Raw genomic sequence first — 22,155 nt, 5'->3', positions numbered from 1 at the left:
CCTGAGCTGAACGCTGGTGTGAGTGTACGTGTCTGTATATGCCTGAGTGTGTGTGTGAGAATATGTCTAGGTATGTGTGCGTGCGTGCGTAAGAGTAATTCTGTTGGTGGACTCTCTCCAAGTGGCCACCACTGCACGGCCTGGTAATGTGAAGGTTTATTAGTAAGTTAGTTCATGTCGACGACCGCAGCCTTGGGGTCTAACCCCGGGCCGTCCGGATACGACACAATGGTTGTATACATACATGAGATGAAATGTACCGCTGAAAAGACTCTGACTGCGTCGTAATCCTTTCCTAGTTCACATGATGGTGACGGTACCTCACCAGCACAGGCTACACATTTGCGTCCCTGCTCTCACCGCAGTTCTAGCAACGCATTAGACCTGTTACTAAACCACTCAATTTCTCTACAGTAGGCTCTATCTAGCCGCTGTGTCTTTTACGTAATAAAAGTAGGAGCCGCACATAATTATAAGTAAAAGATGTACTTGTAGAGACACCCGGAAACGATTGTTAGCTATTATGCAAGTTACAGATATGTTGGATATTGTGACTACCCGTCAATTGAACTTCAGCTTATGCTCGTGAGTAATTCTACAGTGGTTTAAGCAATTAGTCACGCAAAACAAAAACAGGTGAAGTGGATAGCGCTAGGTGGTTAATGTTCAGATGGTTAGTGAGAGAATGCGGGTGATTGTAGTAGACAGGAAAAGTACAGTATATCAGAAAGAGTGATTGTATTCTTGTAACCACGATGGCTCGCTGATAAGAAGTATAAAACGAAAGCGCTCCTAGGAAATCAATGTGTTGTGTGGTTGCGGAGGAGCTGGTTATGACGATGCGCGCAATGCCCTGAAACGGTAAACACACCCTTAGTGCATGTGTGTATTAATATTATGTTAGGCAAAAGCATTACTGGCTTTTTGGAACCCAGCGATTAAGAATCGAATGGCAGGTTGATTGTCCTGCAAAAGAAATGTATGGTCGGAAAGAGGTAGAACATATTTTCAAAGATAGCCAAAACTTCCCAAAAGCCATCATGAAAAGAGGAAACCAGTGGAAAGGTTTCAAATTGCAGAATGTTGCATTTGGATGCAAATGAGCACAGTGTGCGTGGTGAATCTCGCAGGGAGTTGGGTTTTATCCACGCCTTCTTAGCTTCATTTCCACAAACTTCAAACTTTTGAACCCGCCTTGATTGTACACTACACCAGTTGCGTCTCGATCACTACGTCCATACAATCCATTGACATTGACACCGTGACAGTTTTTATACCACCAACCACCCTTGAATGCATTGGAACAGTCAAAACCACTAAATGAGTCATGGTCACGGTCTCGAGTGCTGAACTGTTGTCCATTGTGGAATTTCATGCTGTCTGTCAATGTCGGGCTTGCGAATCCTGAAACGTGTAATTTGTAATTGTTAGCTTCACCTTCAACACGGAATGTTGACCACTTGGCATAATGCTTCACTCCAGTTGTATTGAACACCATACCAACACGTAATTCATACGTACTATCAGCTTGTGACGTCAGATAGTGTAGTGTATCTAGACCCAACCAGAACTCTCCCGACGCTGATCCGAATCCTCGCTTGTATGCATTCCAGTCACGGTAAAAGTCCACGGAGCCATCCTGTCTTCTCTGAAACACAGTCCAGCCACCACCATCAGTCTCTCGATCACAGTATGCAGTGAATCTTGTTGTCATTGTTCTGCCATTGAATACAGCTGAAGGACCAGAGTCGGTTCTCTGGCAGAGAAATGATGCTACAGTATTCGGAATCAGAACAGTAAAATGGTCATTAAAGGATAACTGTGCCAACGAAGTCCACAATGTTTTACTGAAGACACAATCTAGTCGTAAGAAGAGAGGAGAGAAGTAACAGCACAACACAACAATATGAAGAGTAGGGGCTCAAAGAAGGAATCAATGCTAGTGAGACAAGCCAACAATATAATTATGCCGATCTGTCGTATCGTCGTTACCGCGAGCTTGCGCAGCATGAGAGTTTGTATTTTATATTCTTATGTTTTACTTCGCAAAGTCAAACGGGATCGTTGCCCAATAATATGACAGCGCAGGCTAGGGGGGGGGGGGGCATTACGTAATAATTTCAAAAATTCAAAAATTGGATCCACTTGGATCCAGTTTTTGTATGGATCCAAGCGCATTTCAAGCCGTCTTACTCACAGCAAGGTGATGTAACCAGTGAAATTGACTGATTTGGCTACTGGGGGCGGGGTTACAACTGGTGGCGAAGTAAAAATCACCCCTGCATACGACATGAGTGGGTTGCTATGCACCCACATACTGAGGCAATAGCAAAGTCCAACCTTAGTGGATCCAAAATATAAATCTGATGTCAACTTAGTACTCCCTGGCCGTTTTTGACGTCATCACGTTCAAGCCCTATACAAATGAGCCTCGTGCCCGCCCTAAGCAGCTTTACTCTCCATAATAATATAACAGCAGCTATCTACATCACTCTCCATCTTTAACTCACTACTTGTTTGAAGTAGTAGCATCACAGTATAGCAGATTCTACATTCTGGAACACTGACACGTCATGAATACGTCTTGAGAATAATTTAACCGTACAACATATCCACAACATTTGACTTGACTTAAGGTGGCAGACTACCCAAAAATTCGCGTAAAAATCGAATTTGTAAATTCATATTGAGTGCTACGTCAGTTGAAAGAGCATGAATAGCTGCAAATTCTCTGAAAATTGTGTCCCGATCTGACCGGCCGTTCAAGAGTTATGGCCGAAAATGTGCCCTTGCAAGGAAAGATTTTTTTGTTGCACGCTGTCATTTGTTGGCAGCACTGTATTTGAATGTGAGCAGACCGTGCGCAACTTGTCGTATCATGGAAACACGTGAAAGTGTGCAGAATTTTGCTCCAAGTCCAAAAAATCAGGTTTTTGAGCAACGTATTGGGCTGCACGGCGGCGGGCGAAGCCGGCCGCCATGCAGCAGGACTTTTGCCAGCACCCTCGTGACGTTGCAGATATGTGGCTTGATTATTGTAGTTGACGTTGATTTAGTGACTTTGGCAAGTTTGAGTCGTGTCAAGAAGTCAGGTAGGATTCAGTACTAGGCAGTAGTGAAACATGAGTGGTAGTCTTTGCCGGTTTCTGAGGGTATCCAGGATACGGTGTGCAGCGCTGTGGAAATGGATTGCTGTGGAGGTCCCAGCACTGGATGTTGTATCAAAGGTACGACCTCGTAGCACGTGCTAAACCTAAAAAAATTCAAAAATTGACTTCGGTGTGTGGGAGTGTGTGAGAGAACGCCCACTCGTTCCGTTGTGACAGATTCCAGGGCCTCGTTGAGGGGCTCTACCCCACCACCCATGGCTGCTTCTGGACTTGTTTTAGGTTTTGAGTCCCGCGCACGAACAGAATGAGCACGAAAATGTGAAAAAATTGTAAATGCATTTGTTTGGCTCCTGGGTGGCTATCACACCGTGGCACTATGCCGGAAATTTGAGTTTTTCCGGCCTGGAAAGCCTGTCAGTGAGGCGCAAGAACTTGTAAATCATGTCCTGAGGGCCAGCATAGTGGCAGGAGTGTGTGGTCAGAATTTCACTCAAATCCATTGAGAAACACCAAAGTTACGGTCAATTGAATGCCATATGAAATTTATGGGTAGGCTGCCCCCTTAAAGTCCGGATCATTGAAGGGGAACAGAACACGGGATATATCACGATGTTCGGAGAAAATTGCCAATAACCTCCTCTACAATTGAAAATTCTCGAAAATGAACCTGGTACAACTTCGCTGCATTGCGCCTGCTAGCTAATCACTCATGACATGATCAGGGCTCATTCGGTGAAATTCAAACGTTGTCTTCCCACTCAAATCGATCGCGTTTGGGCGCTAATGCCTCTTGGAAAGGTCTTCTCTCTCACCTACCTCTACTTATGCCTCGTCTTGGCATGGAAAAATCCCGGAATGAAAGTATGTCGGTCAAGTTGATAGTTGCAGTGCTCCTGTCCCAACCCCCACCCTGCCACCGCTGGCTTTCCGAAGTACCTACCTACGTACGTACCGCCGCCCCACGAGCAGGCGAAGAAAAGGCAGTGTTGCGCCCGGGTAGGCAGTGTGGAGATAGGATATTTCGCACTACATGTATTAGTGTTTCCACACTGGGACAGGCATGCGTGGCGCCGAGGCATCCCTCTCTAGGACGAATATGGTAGATATCATATTGGAGTACTCAGTTGACTATTGTCATCAGCCAGCCACGAGGCATTTTGTCACTGTGTCTGGTTCTTTGGGCAATCACATGATATATTAGAGGGTCATGGGAATCATACAGGTGCAGTGGTAGGGCCCTTGTAAAAATCTGTAAAATGTTTGGCATGTCAAATTCAATATTCCGTTCAATATTAAGTTAATAAATAATTGCATTTTACCTTCTTGATTTTCCTGGACTTCGTTCAGCCTTTCATTCTGTGGTAAATCCCAACAAGAACAATCAACACTGTAACTTAAATCATATTTAAAGAAGAGGCTATAATTACATTTCTAAACATCACCAATTTGATTTGCTTTTCAAAATGCACAAAACTATATAATAATTATGACTGTGTGGGGGCTCCCCCGTTTCGTCTCACTGGAATCATTTGTACCAGCGGCTGAAGGGAATGAAGTGTGCGATCACAAGGATAACAACTCAGTTGTAGAACATTGCTGTCAAACCGAAGGTCTACAATTGTTTTAAAATACACATCCCCGGTTACATGTATATACAAGCCACTGCTCTCTGTTAGAATTGCAAACGAATGCAATCCTTGCATCGGCAGCTATCCTGCATAAGGAAGTGGGTTGGTAGTTGAGTTCCTTCGGTCGTGGTTTCCTCTAATCCTCTTGTGTTTCCAATGACGGACTGAACCCGAATGGAGACTCAAGGATACTTTATAGTAAAGAAAAAATGACCAAGAAACTACAAATTACGCAATAATGTCCACTAACACCACCAGTTATACTAAACGACCAGCTCATGGGATAATATTGCGCGACACTAACCGACGGTACTGACGTCCTACAACAAACTGGCTAACAGCTCTAGCACATCTTGGAAGCGCACTCCAACAGCCTTCCAACTCGGAAGGTTCTAAATTATAGAAATAACATGTGGAGGGGAAGGTGAGCGCAACCAAGACAAGCACGAGCTGAACGTCTCAGCTGTGAAGGACGTTGGCGGATGTTCATGCATGTCGATGACGCTACTGGAAAGACACAGTCGAAGTACAGTGCTGTTTTACTGAGGCATTCGGTTTTGCATGATTATTTTTCGCATAGCTTCCCTTTTTAATTCTATTGATCTTTGCGTCTTTGAGCCACACAAGTTGTATGGAATGTTCCTTGCGTCCTTGAACCGGGGTTTGACCGTATTGTCCAGAGGTCTTGCCAGTATCGTCATCGACATGCATGAACATCCGCCAACCTCCTTCACAGCTGAGACTTTCAGCTTGTGCTTGTCTTGGTTGCGCTCACCTTCCCCTCCTCATGTTATTTCTATAACTTAGAACCTTCAAACTTGGGAAGCAGTGGGAGTGCGCATCCAAGATGTGCTTGAGCTGTTAGCCAGTTAGTTGTAGAACATCAGCACCGTCGGTCAGTGTCGTGCAATGTTATCGCATGAGCTGATTGTTTGGTAACTGGTGGTGGTAGTGGACACTATAGTGTAACTTGTAGTTTCTTGGTCCTTTTTTTCTTTACTATCAATTCACCTAACATCATTAAGATTTATTATCATAAAAATGATGCACCTTCCACCTTTTGTGGCTGAATGCTTGCACTGTGGGTGCCAATCTCTAGGCTTCGGACGAGTGCTGATAAATATACATCAATATTTCAGGCACACTCCTCAGGATGTCATTGTTTGGATTGTATACTGGTAGATTACATGCACTCATAAAGCATTTACTATCTTGTAGGGGAAAAGAGGCTATTTACACCAACTCTGGTTCAGTCATGGCAAAGTTACTTATAGCTGGGTAAACACATGTTGCACTAGCGATCCGCCATATTATGAACTCACCAGGGCGGCAACCTGAGATGACAACTGATTCATAGTGGAGTTAACATTAGTAAGGATCTTTGCACCCAGTTGGTGAAGATATGAATCGATACGATTGATATCATCTCGTCTTCCAGCACGTAGGTCATGTTTCAGGTGTGAAACATCCTCACTGACTTGATGTAATGTGTTGGATTGCTGTTTAAACTTAGCTACATCCAACCACTCTGGAGAGCAAACAACACAAAAATCACGTTTTGTATAAGACTCGATCGGGTTACATTTGCTTTTTCAGGAGCACTGACTATCCCCATTCATCGCCACGCATCATCTAAATCCCAAGAGTTTTCCTAATCGCTTTCCTAGCCGTGTTTATCAGTGCATTTTGGTGCCTAAACCAAGCAATGACAGCTACCAAAATCATTTAAGAATCATTCTACGTTTTACGATTATTGGCAACAACCGTACAACGGTGACCGAAAGCATATACATCTACGTACTCTGTAGAAGTCATCTTTTGACTTGGTAATACCTCCCTTCCTTACGCATGTAATGATAGACGCTTGTACAGTGTGTTCATTGTTGTCTCGTGCAAGACAGTTTCCACTTCGACATCGTAAAAAACTGAAACATTGTGCATAAGAAAGAAAAGCTGCTTGGAAATCGTTTGTATGCAAGTGGAACTGGACCGACAGGATGGTGTGAAGACACAATGGGAAAATGATAAACTGTTACTTGGACATCATTGTCACATACAGGGTCTCGAGTGTATCACCCAGGCAACTCACAACCTACTAGAAGTTGGATAATGATAAGATGCCAATTGGATATGTTGCAACCAATCACCGACACCCCCCCCACCCCCCCCCCCCCCCCCCCGCAAGCGGCCTATCAGATTATCAGAGAGTTGGAAGCACCAGCCAACCCTGATTTTGGGAACCGTTTGAAATTGCTCGTGGTAGTAATCTCACGTTATCTACCAACGACGTTAGGAGCATTTACTGATGCTTCTTTGTGCACCGAGGATGGATTGTGAAATTTCTATGGAAGAGACAACTTCATTTTGTTTGATTATGATGCGAGCGAAGGTAAGCATTAGTGATGGGCATTGTGAACAATATCCCTTCCTAACGATTTCTAAAAAATAGTACAACTTTCCACTTGATCAGATCAGCATCAACGGGTTCTCTTTTACACACTTACTTTCTTCACAACGTGTTCCAATATACAGTGGTGGACAGCGACAATGAAATGATGATCCTCTCTGTTGACATGTTGCACCGTTCTGACAGGGATTACCAGAACAGGATGGCAGTACTGGGAAGTAGGAAAGGCATATAAAATGGGAACAAGATTGAATACGTTTTTTAATGTATGACGCCTCGTACTCTCCTCTCCTCACTTCTGTAGCGCCAATGTCTCAATGACTCAATGCTCCGCTTTTAGAGTTTGCTACAGAGCCAGTTTCATTTCATTATTATTTTACTCCCTGATGAAGCCCCAAGGGCGAAAGTTTAGAGATTTCATTTGAATAGAATTTGCAGCGTCAACGATCTTGGTGTGGTGGTGGTGACTGATCGTGAACAACATTCAAGTAGTAGTATTTTAAAGTGAGAGGTTCGCATAGAACTCAGAAGAAAGGCAAACAAAATACCGTTGAATTTCACTGTTTCTCTCAACGCATCTCATATTGTGTATGTGTGAGAGGGAAAGAAATAATGTGCATAGTGGCAGTTTGAGGATCACATTCTTTGTTTTTTCGTGAAGTGAAATGTCCCGAGCAAAGTCAATTTTAGGTCAAGCGATGCACAGAATGGTAGACTGTGGCCAGCCAAAAGAATAAACAGTCTAACATACCAAAAAAATTTGCCACTTGATCATCTACATATCTTGTGTTTGTACTTGTACTTGACGAATGTAAAATGTGATGAGTTCTTTAAAAATCTACAAATGAATTTGACAAACAAAATGATCTTTTTTAACTCAAAGGGATCAGTGTCATTAAGTGATAAATTCAATATGGTCATAATACTGTATATTAGTATCGGTTTGGGGTCTGAACAGCCGTTTCTTCAATTTACTCAATCATTTGGGCAAACATAATTATTATGGTCTCGGAAATAATTATCTCTGGTAAAAAACGAAGAAGGATAAAATGTTACGCGCTATGACTAACTGTCCACAAACGTAACCATATCTTATACAGTCAGTTGTCAGTTTTGTGCAATTTTGTCGCACTCGCTGACTGTATATGATCTGGTTAAGTTGGTGGACAGTTACTGAAGTAGTTATAACGCGTAACATTTTGTCTTTCGCTCATTTACCAAACTAATTATCTCTAATTAACCCTTTCCATGACAGTATGTTTTCCTGTGTTGGCCACGCATTGTTCACGCGCTGAGCTCATTTTGTTCAAACCTGCACGCGCAACTCAGAAGGAAATTTATTGCTATTTCACTGTACCGTGATGGATTTTCACGATCCATGGCTTGTTGGAAAGATCTGGACCACAGGAAGCCATTTCAGGGACTCACAGCACGACAGGCATACCAGGGCCACTTCCATCTCCTCTCGAAATCCCCCTACCATGCCTGAAAATAACAAAACTACTGCCTCTCATCTTTTTTTCGTCTTCTTGCTCATTGTGAAGTGATTTTCACGATTCAAACTGCGTTGGAAAGCTGAGATTCAAGCGCGTTTTTTGAAGCTGACTGCACACGCGCTGTCTCTAGGGAAAATCCCCTAGCCCGTACGAAGTCGCGATCAAAAATTTAATTTGAATCGATCGCCAAAAAGTGAAATTTGCGCATTCTGGCGGTTCAATTTGTCGCCCCTCGGTCATACTTTGTCGTATCGCGAAGAACTTTATATCCCTGGAAAGCTGAGCTCAAGCCAGACCTTTCCAGCGGTGTCTCAACCTTAGCAGTCCGAGATAATTTGACGGATTTATGACAGTTTGTACACTCGTCTATAGCGCGCGATACACATGTACTGTCTAGGCAGAACGCGTAAACACGTCCATGGCCAATCGGCTCATACTAAAAAAACGCATATACGCGTCCATGGCATGAAAAGGGCCTGGATTAAAAGAAAGGAGTAAATGTTGCAAGTTATAACTAACTGTCCGCCAACGTAACCAAAATAATGTACAGTCAGCGAGTTTGACAAAAAGGCACAAACTGACAATGAGCACTGAGACATTCGACGACCTGACGTTGACTGCCTCAGTGTCTCAATACTCCTTGGCCGGTTATGCCTTTTTGTCGCACTCGCTGACTGCATATGATTTGGTAACGTTGGTGGGCAGTTAGTCATAACATGTAACATTTAGTCCTTTCTTTTTAATCCATGATTACTTTGGCTCCACATTCGAGTTCAAATTCAAGTTTCGTACCTGTCTGACAAAACTTTCCAATATGACCATCATCGCAGTTGCAAGTGTATGAGCCTTTCCCTTGTATAGAACGTGTAAAGATGCACTTTCCAGCATCGCTACAAGGGGGACTTTGGCGACATTGCTGAAGCTGACCGCCTGCAAAAACCAAGAATCATGAGACAAAACATGCCCGATGAAATTGATGACAGAATGCTGATAGGAAAACCGAAGACAAGAATGTTCAAATGAAAACAGAGAAGGGCCAAGGCTTTACAGGTTATACCCATAAAAAGGACACACTTCAGGCTCATTACAAACATCTTGCCTGTATTTCACCTGATGAGAAGGCTTGAAAGTATACTTGTGAAGACAAAAACTTTCAAGATGTTTGTAATGAGCCTGAAGTGTGTCCTTTTTATGAGTATTATCGCATTTTTGTCTCAGAGGAAACTGCTTTACAGGTTATCTGTTATTTCTGTCCAACATTAGCAAATACCGGTATACATTGCAAGATCCCCGTGAGTCAGAACGTTCAACATTAGCAAATACCGGTATACAATGCAAGATCCCCGTGAGTCAGAACGTGCAACATTAGCAAATACCAGTATACAATGCTAGATCCCGGTAAGTCAGAACGTGCAACATTAGCAAATACCGGTATACACAAGAGGTACACAAAAGGAAGTATATAGGGCTGTTTTTGTTGTAACTCAGAGTTTCATGGCAAAAACCAATCATCAGACAACATACAACCGGTATACAATTCAAGATCCCCGTGAGTCAGAACGTGCAACAATTAGCACAACACTAACAGATGTGATATTGACATTCAACCACCTGATTCTTAGCTATATCACGTCTAGAATTCGCAAACCAACAGCCATCCGACTTGGAAGGTTCTAACTTATGAGATGACGTAAGAAAGGGAAAGTAATCAGTTCAGTGCACTCAAGACGAGAACAAGATAACCATCCCAGCGAACTATGAATGTGGGCACTGTAACAGTGCCGCTGTCTACGCCTAATAGACAGGGTATCTGGGGGGGGGGGGGGGGGGCTAAGCAGTCGCTCATGTTCCAGATGTGTCCTAATCTCAACATGGTGTAGCATTGCAGCCTGAAAGGTCATGTATAAATAGATGTACAAATTACGTTTACCTTGACAGTGACTGTACATACCCAAACAGCGCGTAAATCTCCTGAAAGTATCCTCTCCACCCAGAATATAGGCCAAATTAGCAGGGTTGGCGCTGTCAACTGTCAGTTGATCGACTGGTGGTGAGAGGCTTTGCAAAATGCTTTTGATTGTGTGAATACTAGCCTGGGGAACTTGTGATAATTGAAGTGCTCGAGTGATACATGATTCCATGCCTGCAGTGAACGCAACGTAAGGCACACAAACAAGGCTTCGCCGTAAGCAAATAAAATGAACAAGAAAAGGTTTCAAGGCGGGGAATCCGGTGAAGGGGAAGAGCCTCCTGTCCGCGACAGACGGCAGCCCCTATCGACTTGTAGTTTTAAGTACTGATATCCGCTGCATGTACTTGAAGTGTGTGTGTGTGTGTGTTGTGTTTTGTTCAACGGGTTCGCGTTCCGGGCAGGTCAAGAACAAGGAGTCGTACAACTCCCTGGTTAAGAACAACCTTTCCGCTTCCGTGGGCAGCCACCACCCCATGATAAGGCGTCAGATGCGGCTCCTAGGGGTGGGGGAAGATTGATCAGATCCACCAACAAAACGCCAAAGGCCTCAATTCCATTTGCCACATCCATGTTTTACTGATGCCAGGCGACGAGTTCCCAATTAACTGTGGGTCGCAGCACGGTTGGAAAGAATCCTTCCACATTCAAGCAGGACTTGAACCTGGTACCTCTCGTTTCTCAATCATGGTCTTAGACCAACCCACTGTGCATGCCTGCACTTGAAGTACAGTATATTAATCCTTTACTCAATTTATGCGTTCAATGCGTGCCATTTCAGGAAAAAGCGACAACCTTCACACACATACATTGTACATCCGTCCAACATCATTCTGACAAAAACGCTTCACAGCACTCACACTCTTCAGGTATTCAAATGCTGTATGAATCCTTTTCCTTTTTCTTTTTCTTCTTCTTCCGTTTTTGCATTTGATATTAACATTACAGAGTTATACATATCCATAGTGACCAATACACAAATTTGTAAACGTTTAAACAATAATAATGTGCTTAGCACTTACAGTATTACAATCTGAACTATTCGTATTGGATTGCGATTCGCTATACATTCCCTCAATTCTCTCATTCCTACGCCAGCCAACGAGAAGCAACAGGTATTGTCTAAGATGCATGTGATTACATAGGGCTTGCTTATCGCTTATGGCTTGAATAGTGCCCCTGTGTCTGAGAGTCAATGAAATATAAAGTCCTCTCTGGAATAGTGCCCGTACTCCCAACAAAGGCTTGTAATCAAGCGGAAGTGCACGTTTGCTGTTGTTTATAATCTTAAATTCTTGCTCACGTACACATGCATGTACATGTACGTTAGGCATTTCCAAAATCAGCCCGATTTATTCGCCTGCTCGGCTTTTCGATCTGCTAAGAGAATGTCCAAACTCGGCCATATTATGAGCCCCAAAGTCAGAATTCGGCTCACAGCAGTACTTATGTATACAATAAATGAGGAGGCCTTGGGTTTATGACCAATAAAAACTAATTATAAAAACCTCGGGGGCCATCGGTTTTATTAATAGTTTTTATTGGTCTTAAACCCTCCGCCTCCTCATTTATTGTATTTAGAATCAACCAGTAAAAACTCCTACTTCATCTCCAACAACAAAATTAGTGGACAGCTGTTATTTGTGTTGCTATGACAACTCGTGTGCTGGACGAGTATTTGTTGTCATTGGTTCAAGTTCTTTTACTCTTCATAGGCTATCAGATCATTTTCCTTATTCGGTCTATTTATAACCAGTATCTATAATGAGAGTGTGGTCTGTCTCCATGGTTACCGGTGTTCATTTCATAACTATAGCCACTTCTCCTTGTTAGACATTATCTGGAAGGCCCATTCTTGTATATTCCAACAGCAGCCAAGGGAACTAGCTCTCTTGGTTATGCGGCCTGGGTCCGATCCTAAAAAGCTGTTTTATGAACTGTTTTTATTGGAAAGGATATGATTATGTTGAATAAACGAGGTTTGTGTCTATGGGAGATTGACTTGGAGTTTTACGAGTTGATTCTAATATTTAATAATACTCAATCTGCGGACAGAACTGTTTCGTAATAATAATAATAATAATGAGAGTTTGTTTGTTTTGTTTGTTTGTTTTTTATTATTTCAGTTCGTTGCCTCAACAGTACAACGTACAAATATCAAGAGGGACGAACGAAAAGAGAAAATAAAGCAGAGCAGAGAGGAAGATAAATCTGAAAGGAAAGGAAAACTGAGAGAAACGGAGAAGGAATGTGGACTGGGCGGATTCATGAACCATTACTAGAGCAGGTCAATGCATGAACAGAAGGGGCAAGTCCGTCGATATTCATGTTTAAAAAATTCCAAGCCTTATATTATTGGTGAAATACATTTTCAAAAAGGAGGGGATGTAGGGATATAGTCAATTTGTCGTCATTTAGAGCGTGCAAAAGTTCTGTAGAAAATGATCTAATGTCCTCACTTCGATTCATGAACCATTACTAGAGAGAAGCGGAGAAGGAATGTGGACTGGGCGGATTCATGAACCATTACTAGAGCAGGTCAATGCATGAACAGAAGGGGCAAGTCCGTCGATATTCATGTTTAACAAATTCCAAGCCTTATATTATTGGTGAAATACATTTTCAAAAAGGAGGGGATATAGGGATATAGTCAATTTGTCGTCATTTAGAGCGTGCAAAAGTTCTGTAGAAAATGATCTAATGTCCTCACTTCCTTTCAAGTGAGCAGGGAGGGCATTCCACATAAGGGATGCTCTGGAGGAAAAGGAATTGTACCCTACCATGGATTTATACAAGCAAATTGACATATTGTTTGTTGTAGTTCCACGAGTTGACCGCTTAGAGGTGGGCAAAGGGAAAAGACTGCGTAAGCATGATGCAGGCTGAACAATATGACAAATAAACGTAAACGTAAGAAATTGATAAAATTTAATGTATCGGTATTCAAGGTGTTTTATTTGAAGAGAAGCAAGAAGGGGTGGTACAGCAGCATGATATGAAGCACCGCAGGTAACTCGTACAGCTCTACGGAACAAGGTAAACAATCTCTCCCTGGATTGTGCTGAGAGGTAAGATGCGTAAACAGGGAAACAATACTCAAAGTCGGGATGAATCACACTAAGCAGGTACTGGCGACGGGCACAGTTCGCATATCACTCATTGCATGAGGTCAATGCATCTGTTGACATTTTCGAGCCAAGCAGCTCTATCAGAAGCAGATTTCACAGCATCCAGAAGCGAGAGATTAATGCATTGTAAGTCTTTCTTGACAACGTCGATCCATTTCAGACGTGGTCGTCCGCGGGGTCGGACGACTCTTATCAACGGTGATGGTAAATCTATCCTTCTTCGATCAATCCATATCTGGCTTGCAAGTGTTGAGTTTCGGAGAGAAAAGAGCAGTACGTGGCATGTAGCGTCTAATTATTTTTATTATTATTACCAACTCCAGCAGCACCACCGTTGCCCTTGCCACCACCAGAACCGCCACCGGCTCTTCTTGTGGCGGGGGCTGCAGTGGACCCACCTACACCCGCGCTGGCATCACCAACTCTCACACGAATTGCCACGGCTCCCACATTAATCCAGAGACCTCGGAGGGCAACAGCAAACTACTCCACAGATATTTATGCCAGAAACGGCCAAGGACCGCGCGTTGTGGACAATACCAACAGAAAGAAGGTCGAGCAGGATCATGAGTAAAATGAGTGAAGCGGAGCTGGAGGAACAACTCCGCTCACGGGACGAGCAGCTAGCAAATGGGAGACAAGTGGTCTGTACAGAAACGGAGGATGAGACAGGTGATCAGAGGATAGAAGAGCAAGAAGAGCAATTGGATGACGAAACGGTTGGTGAGGGGACAGAGGACGAGGCAGAGGATGGTAGTGATGATGATCGTGAGGATGACGAGCGGAACGAGGAAGAGGATGATGAGATGGACGAGGAGGAGTCGGGTGGGAAGGAGCGAGATGAGGCAGATGAATGTGTTGATCGTAAGAAGTCAGCTGTGTATCTACACTTGTTATCTCGTCCTGACTGTCTTAGTGTGTATGATGACTCTCATTTTTCTGTACTGTGTCGTGCGCGTTATGTTCAACAGTTGAAAGTCCTTGAGGCAGTCTGTATACGTATTCATAAGCCTGTTTTGTGTAAGCAGAAGGAACACGTTGTTGCACTGAAGTTGTATTCGTAGGTTGACACTTCGTTTAGCGCCTTCTCGCCTTTGGTTACGTAATCTTGTTACCTTTTTGCGTTTCCTCTAGTGGTTTTATTGCACTTGTATTTTGTTGTTATTTCTAACACATTTCTATTTACAGTACATAACTTCAGTTTCTTTGGTTGTATCCTTAGTTCCGTATTTTTCCCACTGATGATAGGAACAAGAAAATCGATTATGGGTTTTCAATAATATTTTTGTTATAAAATACACAGTAAATACATGTCGAACAAGTAACGTAGTTGCGTGATGTCTGCGGCCTTCATCCTATTCATAGCTATATTAAAATTATTATCTCCACGTAGATTATTATTATTTTCACTAGTTTGAGGGAAAGAGACAAACGGGAAAAATCTTTAAGAAAAAATTGACTGCCACGACCAGGACTCGAACCAGGGAACCTCGCTTGTAGCTAGTGATGCTCTAACCACTGAGCTATGGTGTAGTTATTATTATTATTATTATTATTATTTTAATATGGCAATAAGTAGGACGAGCTGAAGCGACATGTGGACTACTTTATTAACAATGTAAGCGATGGAGACGATGCAAGAAACAACCTAAAGGGTAAGGAAAAATACATGTAAGAAGAAAAAGGGGCAATGGAAAAAAAAGATGATTCGAACAAGTTTTCGTACAACACTCTTCAGGAATCACCGTTGTACTAAAGAACAAAATGAGAACAAAGGAAATAATATAGCAATCAAGGTAGGGTGACACGATACAATGACAGCACTAGAATATCGAGGTGCGATTTCTCACAAAAGTGTGCAGAAAACAAGGGTATACAAGTAAGAACTAAGCGTGACAAGTGTGTATCAGCAACAAAAACAAAAAAGTGAGAACGAATGATAATAATAACAATAATAAACAAGAAGGTGACAAAACACATTTAGGCACAAGTGGCAACAACGTTGCCACACTACACAACAAAACATTATTTGAACAATTTTAGGGTAATAACACTATCTTTCTGGACACACAAATTCGGCTTATGAATGCGCTGACAAACAGCTTCCAAAACTTGTAACTGCAAAAGATAACCATGACGAGCACGGCACAAAACAGAAAAACAGGAATCAGAATAAGTACGACAACAGTCAGTACTAGAAACCAAATGATTGTATACTGAAGACTTGTTATTACGAGACGGACGCACACAATCTCGACTCACGCGCACACCCTCACACTCACTCTCACCCTCACTCAGCTCACCTTCTCCCTCACTGTCCGAATCAGAACCTGCTCCATCATCCACCGCGGTTTGACTCTCCTCCTCACTTGCATCGTCCTGCGTCTCACCTTCACCACCCACGCCAACCCTGAATGCCGTTGCCTTCACGTCAGTCGTCGTCCTTTCCGATTGTTTCCTTTGTATTTTTACCGTGAATTCATAGGTCCGGTTGTAATCTGCTGTAGATCTCCGTGGTCTGTCATTTGCTGCTTTGTTTTGTGGATTAGTTGTTGTTGTTGTTGGATGTGAACCTGGTGTTGTTGTTGGATGTGCAGCTGGTGTTGTTGTTGCAGCCATGGTTGTTGGTCTCCTCGTCGAATTTTTAATTATTATTATTATTATTATTATTATTATTTGAATCTAGGACGGAGGCAGAAAATATTACAAAACATGTATTATCCACGCATGCATCTGCGCAAGAATTACAACCAGCCAATTCGGACATGTATCAAAGTATTGAACATTTTGGTTCCCTTCTTCTCAAAATACTACAGGGAATGATGGAAATAAGCTAAAAGACTACAACTATAAAGAAAAGAAGTTCGTAGATACATCACTTCAATTATGTATAGAAGTGACACGAAAAAAATAGAAGTGAAGAGTCAAGAAAACAGCATGCAAATCCAATAAGTGACAAAAACGTAGTGAAAAGAAAAAGAGAGAAAATATCAAGAGATCATGGGATCTAATTCACACCTTCACGACGAACAGTGCCGAACAACTGCAAAGACAACACATTCTTCTTCTTTATGATGTTCAGCGTGCCCAGGATAGCACATTGCTGAGCCCTTTCAATGCTTGCCAATGCAAACACAGAGTGTGACAGGGACACACCAGTCAGTCCACCAAGCGCCCCAATAACCAGGGGCACAACGCGAACATCATCCACATGCCAGATGCGCCGAAGCTCTTGGCATAGGGGAGCATACTTTGTTATTTTTTCGGCGATTTTCGTAGGAACATTATGGTCCAAGGGAACACTGACATCCATCAGCACCACCTGCGTGCTGGACCGCAAAACCAGGTCTGGACGGTTATGGCGCACTTGCGTATCCGTTGAGATATTGAACTCCCACAGGAGCTTCACGGAGCTTATTATTATTATTATTATTATTAAAAAGATTACGTTGAGTCACCTTCACCATTACACTGCGCTCTTTAGCCGACTAGACCCTCCTGCACACAACCATCACCATTGCGAGGACACTTCCGTAGACGATATGGATAAACTCCTTCAGACAGCTGTTTCGCTAATACATAGCTCATAAGTGAAGGTAGATGTTGAATGATTATAAATATAGACCACACTACTATTATATAGGAGGTTTCCACATACAAAACGGGCATAGCTGGGGTGATAACGCGGGAAAAGGAAAGTGTGAAGTACTGTTGACGCGCATTGGACATGCATGCAGCGTTGGAAATTCGGCGCGGAAAATCAATCACTATTCAATGCAGAAATACCGTGCCAGAATCAGAGTACTATGTAGCTAGTGAGAGTCTGTGTACTAGTATTGCAGTTGTCCGAGCGCCATGAAGGCCTGCAAACGCACCTCACGACCCGCCGACGTCGACAGCCACAGCACCCCCTGGGGCATGACACTGTACTGCTCGCCAGTCGCACCAAGACGCCTGGCAGTTACTAGGCTTCATGCCACCGATGTTGTCCGCAAGCTACCTTGTTATCTGCCCATCACCCACTGCCGCTGACACGCTGGGAGGCCCCAGAATATTGACAAAATGTTACAAGTTATGAGTAACTGTCCACCAACGTAACCAGATCTTATACAGTCAGCGAGTGCGACAAAATGGAACAAAACTGACCAGGAGTACTGTGACATTCGGCGACCGGACACCTAGCTCCAAAACTTCTCCAAGGCGCAAACCAACAACCTTCCAACTTGGAAGGCTCAGGTTCGGAAAGGTCCAAGAGGGGAAGGAAAGCGCAACGAAGAAGAGCATGAGCTACGCATCACGGCAACAAAGAATGCCGAAAGTTACTGCATGATGACGAAACTAGTAAGACTATTGGATAGGGGTGAAACGATCAAGGGATATTCCTTAACGGTTAATCGAAAACTTATCGAATACTTATCGATTATATCGATTAAGCACCACTGACGACAAAACTCACCATTTTGCATCAACTACAATCAATTTTGAAACTTCAAAGAGAACAAAAATAATGGAAACATCGACCGTCGCGCAGGCACAAACTGATTCTGAAAGCTACTTGTCCAGCACAGTGAGTTCCGTGAAGCAACCGGAACGGAAGTTCGCGGGTACGAATCAGTGCGCGGTGCAGAGAAAAGAGCCGCGTGTCACACAATTTACACACAATAGATCTAAAGTACATCAGGTAGATCTACGGGGTACGCATGTAGTGTGTATCCAGAGCATGAGCAACTCGCTGTGCGTGCTGCACGCGTTGATTGACACCTCCGTGCACGCGCGCATCGACTCGTACTCTGGTACATGTGCTGCACGCAGTAGAGTCATGTAGACACACTGCACCTGCCGGATATTTCGTTGTACCGTATAGTATGTCGTACGAAAATGCTGTAGCGACTAGAAAAATCGTAATCGACTAGATTTTTTCGACTAATTAATCGACATAATCCTTTCACCCCTACTATTGGACATACCGGCCTTACGACAACGCGACGACGCAAAGCAAAAGACCACCATACTTGGGAGGCTCAAGTTTATGTAATAAACATAGAAAGGGGAAGTTAAGCGAAGACGAATTGTGACAAACCGAAACGTCAACATCCTACTGAACTCTACTATCATGTATGATGGACTAGTTATGTTCACAATTATTTAATTGGCTCACCATCCGAGTTACATTAATATCATTATTATTATTTTCCCGTTTGTCTCTTTCCCTCAAACTAGTGAAGATGTTATGACTTGGGGCTCCCCGCGTGCTAGAGTGTACGTGAAGTGTGTGGGTACAATGAGGGCTGCGTCCCACCCGCCTGTGTGGATTCACAGGAAGTGTGAGTTACGAAGTCTGAAGAAAATGTTGAACAGTCTCTGCTGGGATGACGACTACACCGTAGCTCAGTGGTAAGAGCATCGCTAGCTACAAGCGAGGGTCCCTGGTTCGAGTCCTGGTGGTGACAGTCAATTTTTTCTTCAGACTTTTCTAGTTTGTCTCTTTCCCTCAAACTATTGAAGATTATTATTATTTTTATTATTTTATTACAGGGTGCGACAGAGCTCTCGGCCATTAAAGAAAATGTTGAGTCACCTCCACCATTACACTGCGCTCTTTAGCCGACTTCACACAACCATCACCACTGCGAGGACACTTCCGTAGACGATATTGATAATTCCTCCAGACAGCTGTTTCGCTAATACATAGCTCATCATTGAAGGTAGATGTTGAATGATTAAAAATATAGACAAAACTGCTATTATAATAGGGGGGTTTCCACATACAAAACTGGAAAAGCTGAGGTGATAACGCGAGAAAAGGAAAGTGTGAAATACTGTTGACGCGCATTGTACATGCATGCAGCGTTGGAAATTCGGCGCGGAAAATCAATCACTATGGCTGTGTTTACACGAGATATTTCAACCCGGGTCGAGTTCAGCCCGGGTTGAAAGTCTGTACGACAAACAAAAGAGGTGAGCGTTTACATGAAGACAGTTGACCCGGGTCAAATACTGATATGCCGCCAAAAGTCCACTTCTACAGTCCTGCATGGTCACGTGAATCCGTTCGCGCGAAATTTGCATCTGCAGTGCTGTTCAAACCTGGCGCGAGATACGCACAAAAGTACGTTTGTACGATTTTCTTGACCCGGGTTGGTTTCAACCCTCCCCTTGGGGGGAGGGTTGAAATCAACCCGGGGCAAAATTTCAACCCGGGTCAAGCGCAATGCCTCATGTAAACGCGCCATTCACTTTGTGCACATGGCGGGTTGAAATCTGACCCGGGTCGAACTCAACCCGGGTTGAAACGCCTCATGTAAACACAGCCTATGACTATCAATGCAGAAATAACGTGAAAAATCAGAGTACTGCCTGGGAGCGGTTTTTCCAGCCGTGCTGCTACCCACAGTCAACTGGGAACTTGTGGCCAGGCACAAGGGGTACATGGATGCGGCTAATGGGGTCTTTCTTGGCACTTGTGCCAGTGGTTGTGAGATTTATCTCCTCACCCCCACCGTTAGGCGCTGCATCTTCCGCTCAGGTTTACGGGGTGCTAGCGGCCGTCGTAAGTTCCTTTCGGTGACGGACACAATAGCTTCATTTTGTAATTTGTTTATTGTTATAATTATATAGCCGATCTCTACCTGCACTTTGTTTCTATTTGCCTTTTTTAATTTTATGCTGGATGACGTGAACGTACCAGAATTGGAAAATAGTATTATAATAATGCTACCCTCTCTTGAATAATGCCCTCTCTTTCATAGTGCCCCGTTATTGATGGAATTTGAAAAATTAGCTCCCCGGAGACCTAATCGCGTGGGTACAGTACTGCAAAGTGATATCTGGTTTCAAAAGGCTTCAAAGAGGAAAAGTCACTTGCCTGTGGCATTAGTAGCCGGCTCCCTTTTTTCGCCTTCAATGCTCCTGCCCAGAGTCATCTTCGTGTTCACGGACAACATCACTGCTGCCACTGTCAACAACAACATTATCACCTGCAGTGGTTCCACGTGCCCCATCAGCAGACTTACATTTAAAATAATATTTATCTCATTTGCACCCTCTCAAGCCCCTGTGGAGAGATAGGAAGGACGGTTGCTATTTTGCTTTGCTTCAAAGTAGGTTTGGAGAGGGCGAGATTGGCAACCTTCTTCGAAACTGTTAACATTATGAATAGGCGAAGACAGTGCTATACCAGGTGTAGCCTCACTTTCTGCCTGACTTAAAGCATGTAGACGATTTATATAGCAGTTTCAGCGTGGCTGGCACTTCAGCAGGTTCAGGTTGCTGAATTTGTAGCCTAAGCATGGCAATGCGAGTATTCTGCTCATTCGCCCTTTACCGGTGACCGATCCGCTCAAGTCCTGCGCACATGTACATATACATGATTGTATATTCCAGTCACAGGCAAGTGCCATCATCGGTATCTCAATGCCACAAATACATAGCTCGAACCATTCCAATATCGTGTATCAATGCAGTTGAAAAAGTATCCTACTTCTTATAACGGAAATTGGGCGATTCAAAGTTGTTCATCATGGGCTTAGATTCAGGATCCCACAAAGCAGGACGGATTTGCACTGCACATGAAGGTTCAAATCTAAAGTCATGCAGAGCATCATTATTAGCATCATGAAACAATTAGCTGAGTACCAGGTTTGGCTTTTGCCAAATGCTCTAGTGGTAATAGACCTGCTGAATCTTTCTGCGTTGCTACGCACTATTAACTCTCGCAGCGTAGTCCTTGCAGTAGCAGTAGATACTGATTTAACATCTGAAAAGGTGTCACGCTGTTGCCGGTTTTACAAGATCACTGGCTACCTCTTCAATGGGTCTTTGCTTCCATGGCTAACTAAGCGTATCACTGCGACCGTCATCTGCAAGTACCATTAGTTGTTTCTAAAGTATCAGGTTCTGACATTCTAGCTGGTTGGCTGTCCTCCTTTTTCAATGTCATTCGCCAATTACAGCACTGCCCAGCCGACATGACCACTGGAATTATTGTGCCAATATATAAAAATGGCAAACCGAAAGGAGCCCCAAAGATTTACAGACCAGTAATGCTATTGTCAGTGGTTCGGAAAGTCCTTACAACCATAATCACAAAGAGAATTAGCACCAATATTCAGCAATTTGTGGACGAGTCACAAGCCGGTTTCAGACCTGGTCGCTCAACGGCTAATGGGGTTTTCTGTTTGTGGTCTCTGTGTGAGAGAGCTTTGCTAGGAAATTGGAACTATTCGGCAGCATTACTAGATTTCAGCGGTGCATTCGACACAGTGAACCATGGCAAGGCGCTTGATCGAATGGCCGCTTCGGGTGTACCCACCTCAATGATGAAATTGCTAGTCTCCGATACGTCAGCTAGGGTGAAGATTGCCCGGCAGCTCAGTGCTCCCTTCTCGACCAAAATCGGCGTGGTTCAGAGAGACCCG

General features: G+C 43.5%; 2 protein-coding genes across 2 annotated transcripts in view; both read right to left on the bottom strand.

Annotated features, from left to right (window-relative positions):
* The window catches only part of LOC135830310 (uncharacterized), a 71,621-nt gene that overhangs the window by 36,837 nt on the left and 12,629 nt on the right, over nt 1–22,155 (bottom strand).
* LOC135830326 (fibroleukin-like) lies at nt 420–20,912 on the bottom strand. The gene is made up of 7 exons (XM_065342590.1): nt 20,604–20,912; nt 10,593–10,784; nt 9,434–9,571; nt 7,243–7,356; nt 6,061–6,266; nt 4,430–4,466; nt 420–1,773 (listed from the first exon to the last, which is right to left on the bottom strand). Exons 1-7 carry the CDS (start codon nt 20,737–20,739, stop codon nt 1,142–1,144), a joined length of 1,455 nt encoding a protein of 484 aa, XP_065198662.1. The 5' UTR covers nt 20,740–20,912; the 3' UTR covers nt 420–1,141.

This window comes from Sycon ciliatum (assembly GCF_964019385.1).
Source record: "Sycon ciliatum chromosome 5 unlocalized genomic scaffold, ocSycCili1.1 SUPER_5_unloc_1, whole genome shotgun sequence".
Classification (NCBI taxonomy): Eukaryota; Metazoa; Porifera; class Calcarea; order Leucosolenida; family Sycettidae; genus Sycon; species Sycon ciliatum.
This window is presented reverse-complemented; position numbering and strand designations above follow the sequence as displayed.

Excerpts from the sequence above, each read along its gene's own strand:
- LOC135830326 (XM_065342590.1), bottom strand. The coding sequence starts at position 20,739 with ATGGGGCACGTGGAACCACTGCAGGTGATAATGTTGTTGTTGACAGTG. Across the intron at positions 7,357-9,433 it reads TGGAAAGTTTTGTCAGACAG|TACTGCCATCCTGTTCTGGT; the intron begins GTACGAAACTTG and ends CCTACTTCCCAG. Across the intron at positions 6,267-7,242 it reads TGGAACACGTTGTGAAGAAA|AGTGGTTGGATGTAGCTAAG; the intron begins GTAAGTGTGTAA and ends TTTGCTCTCCAG.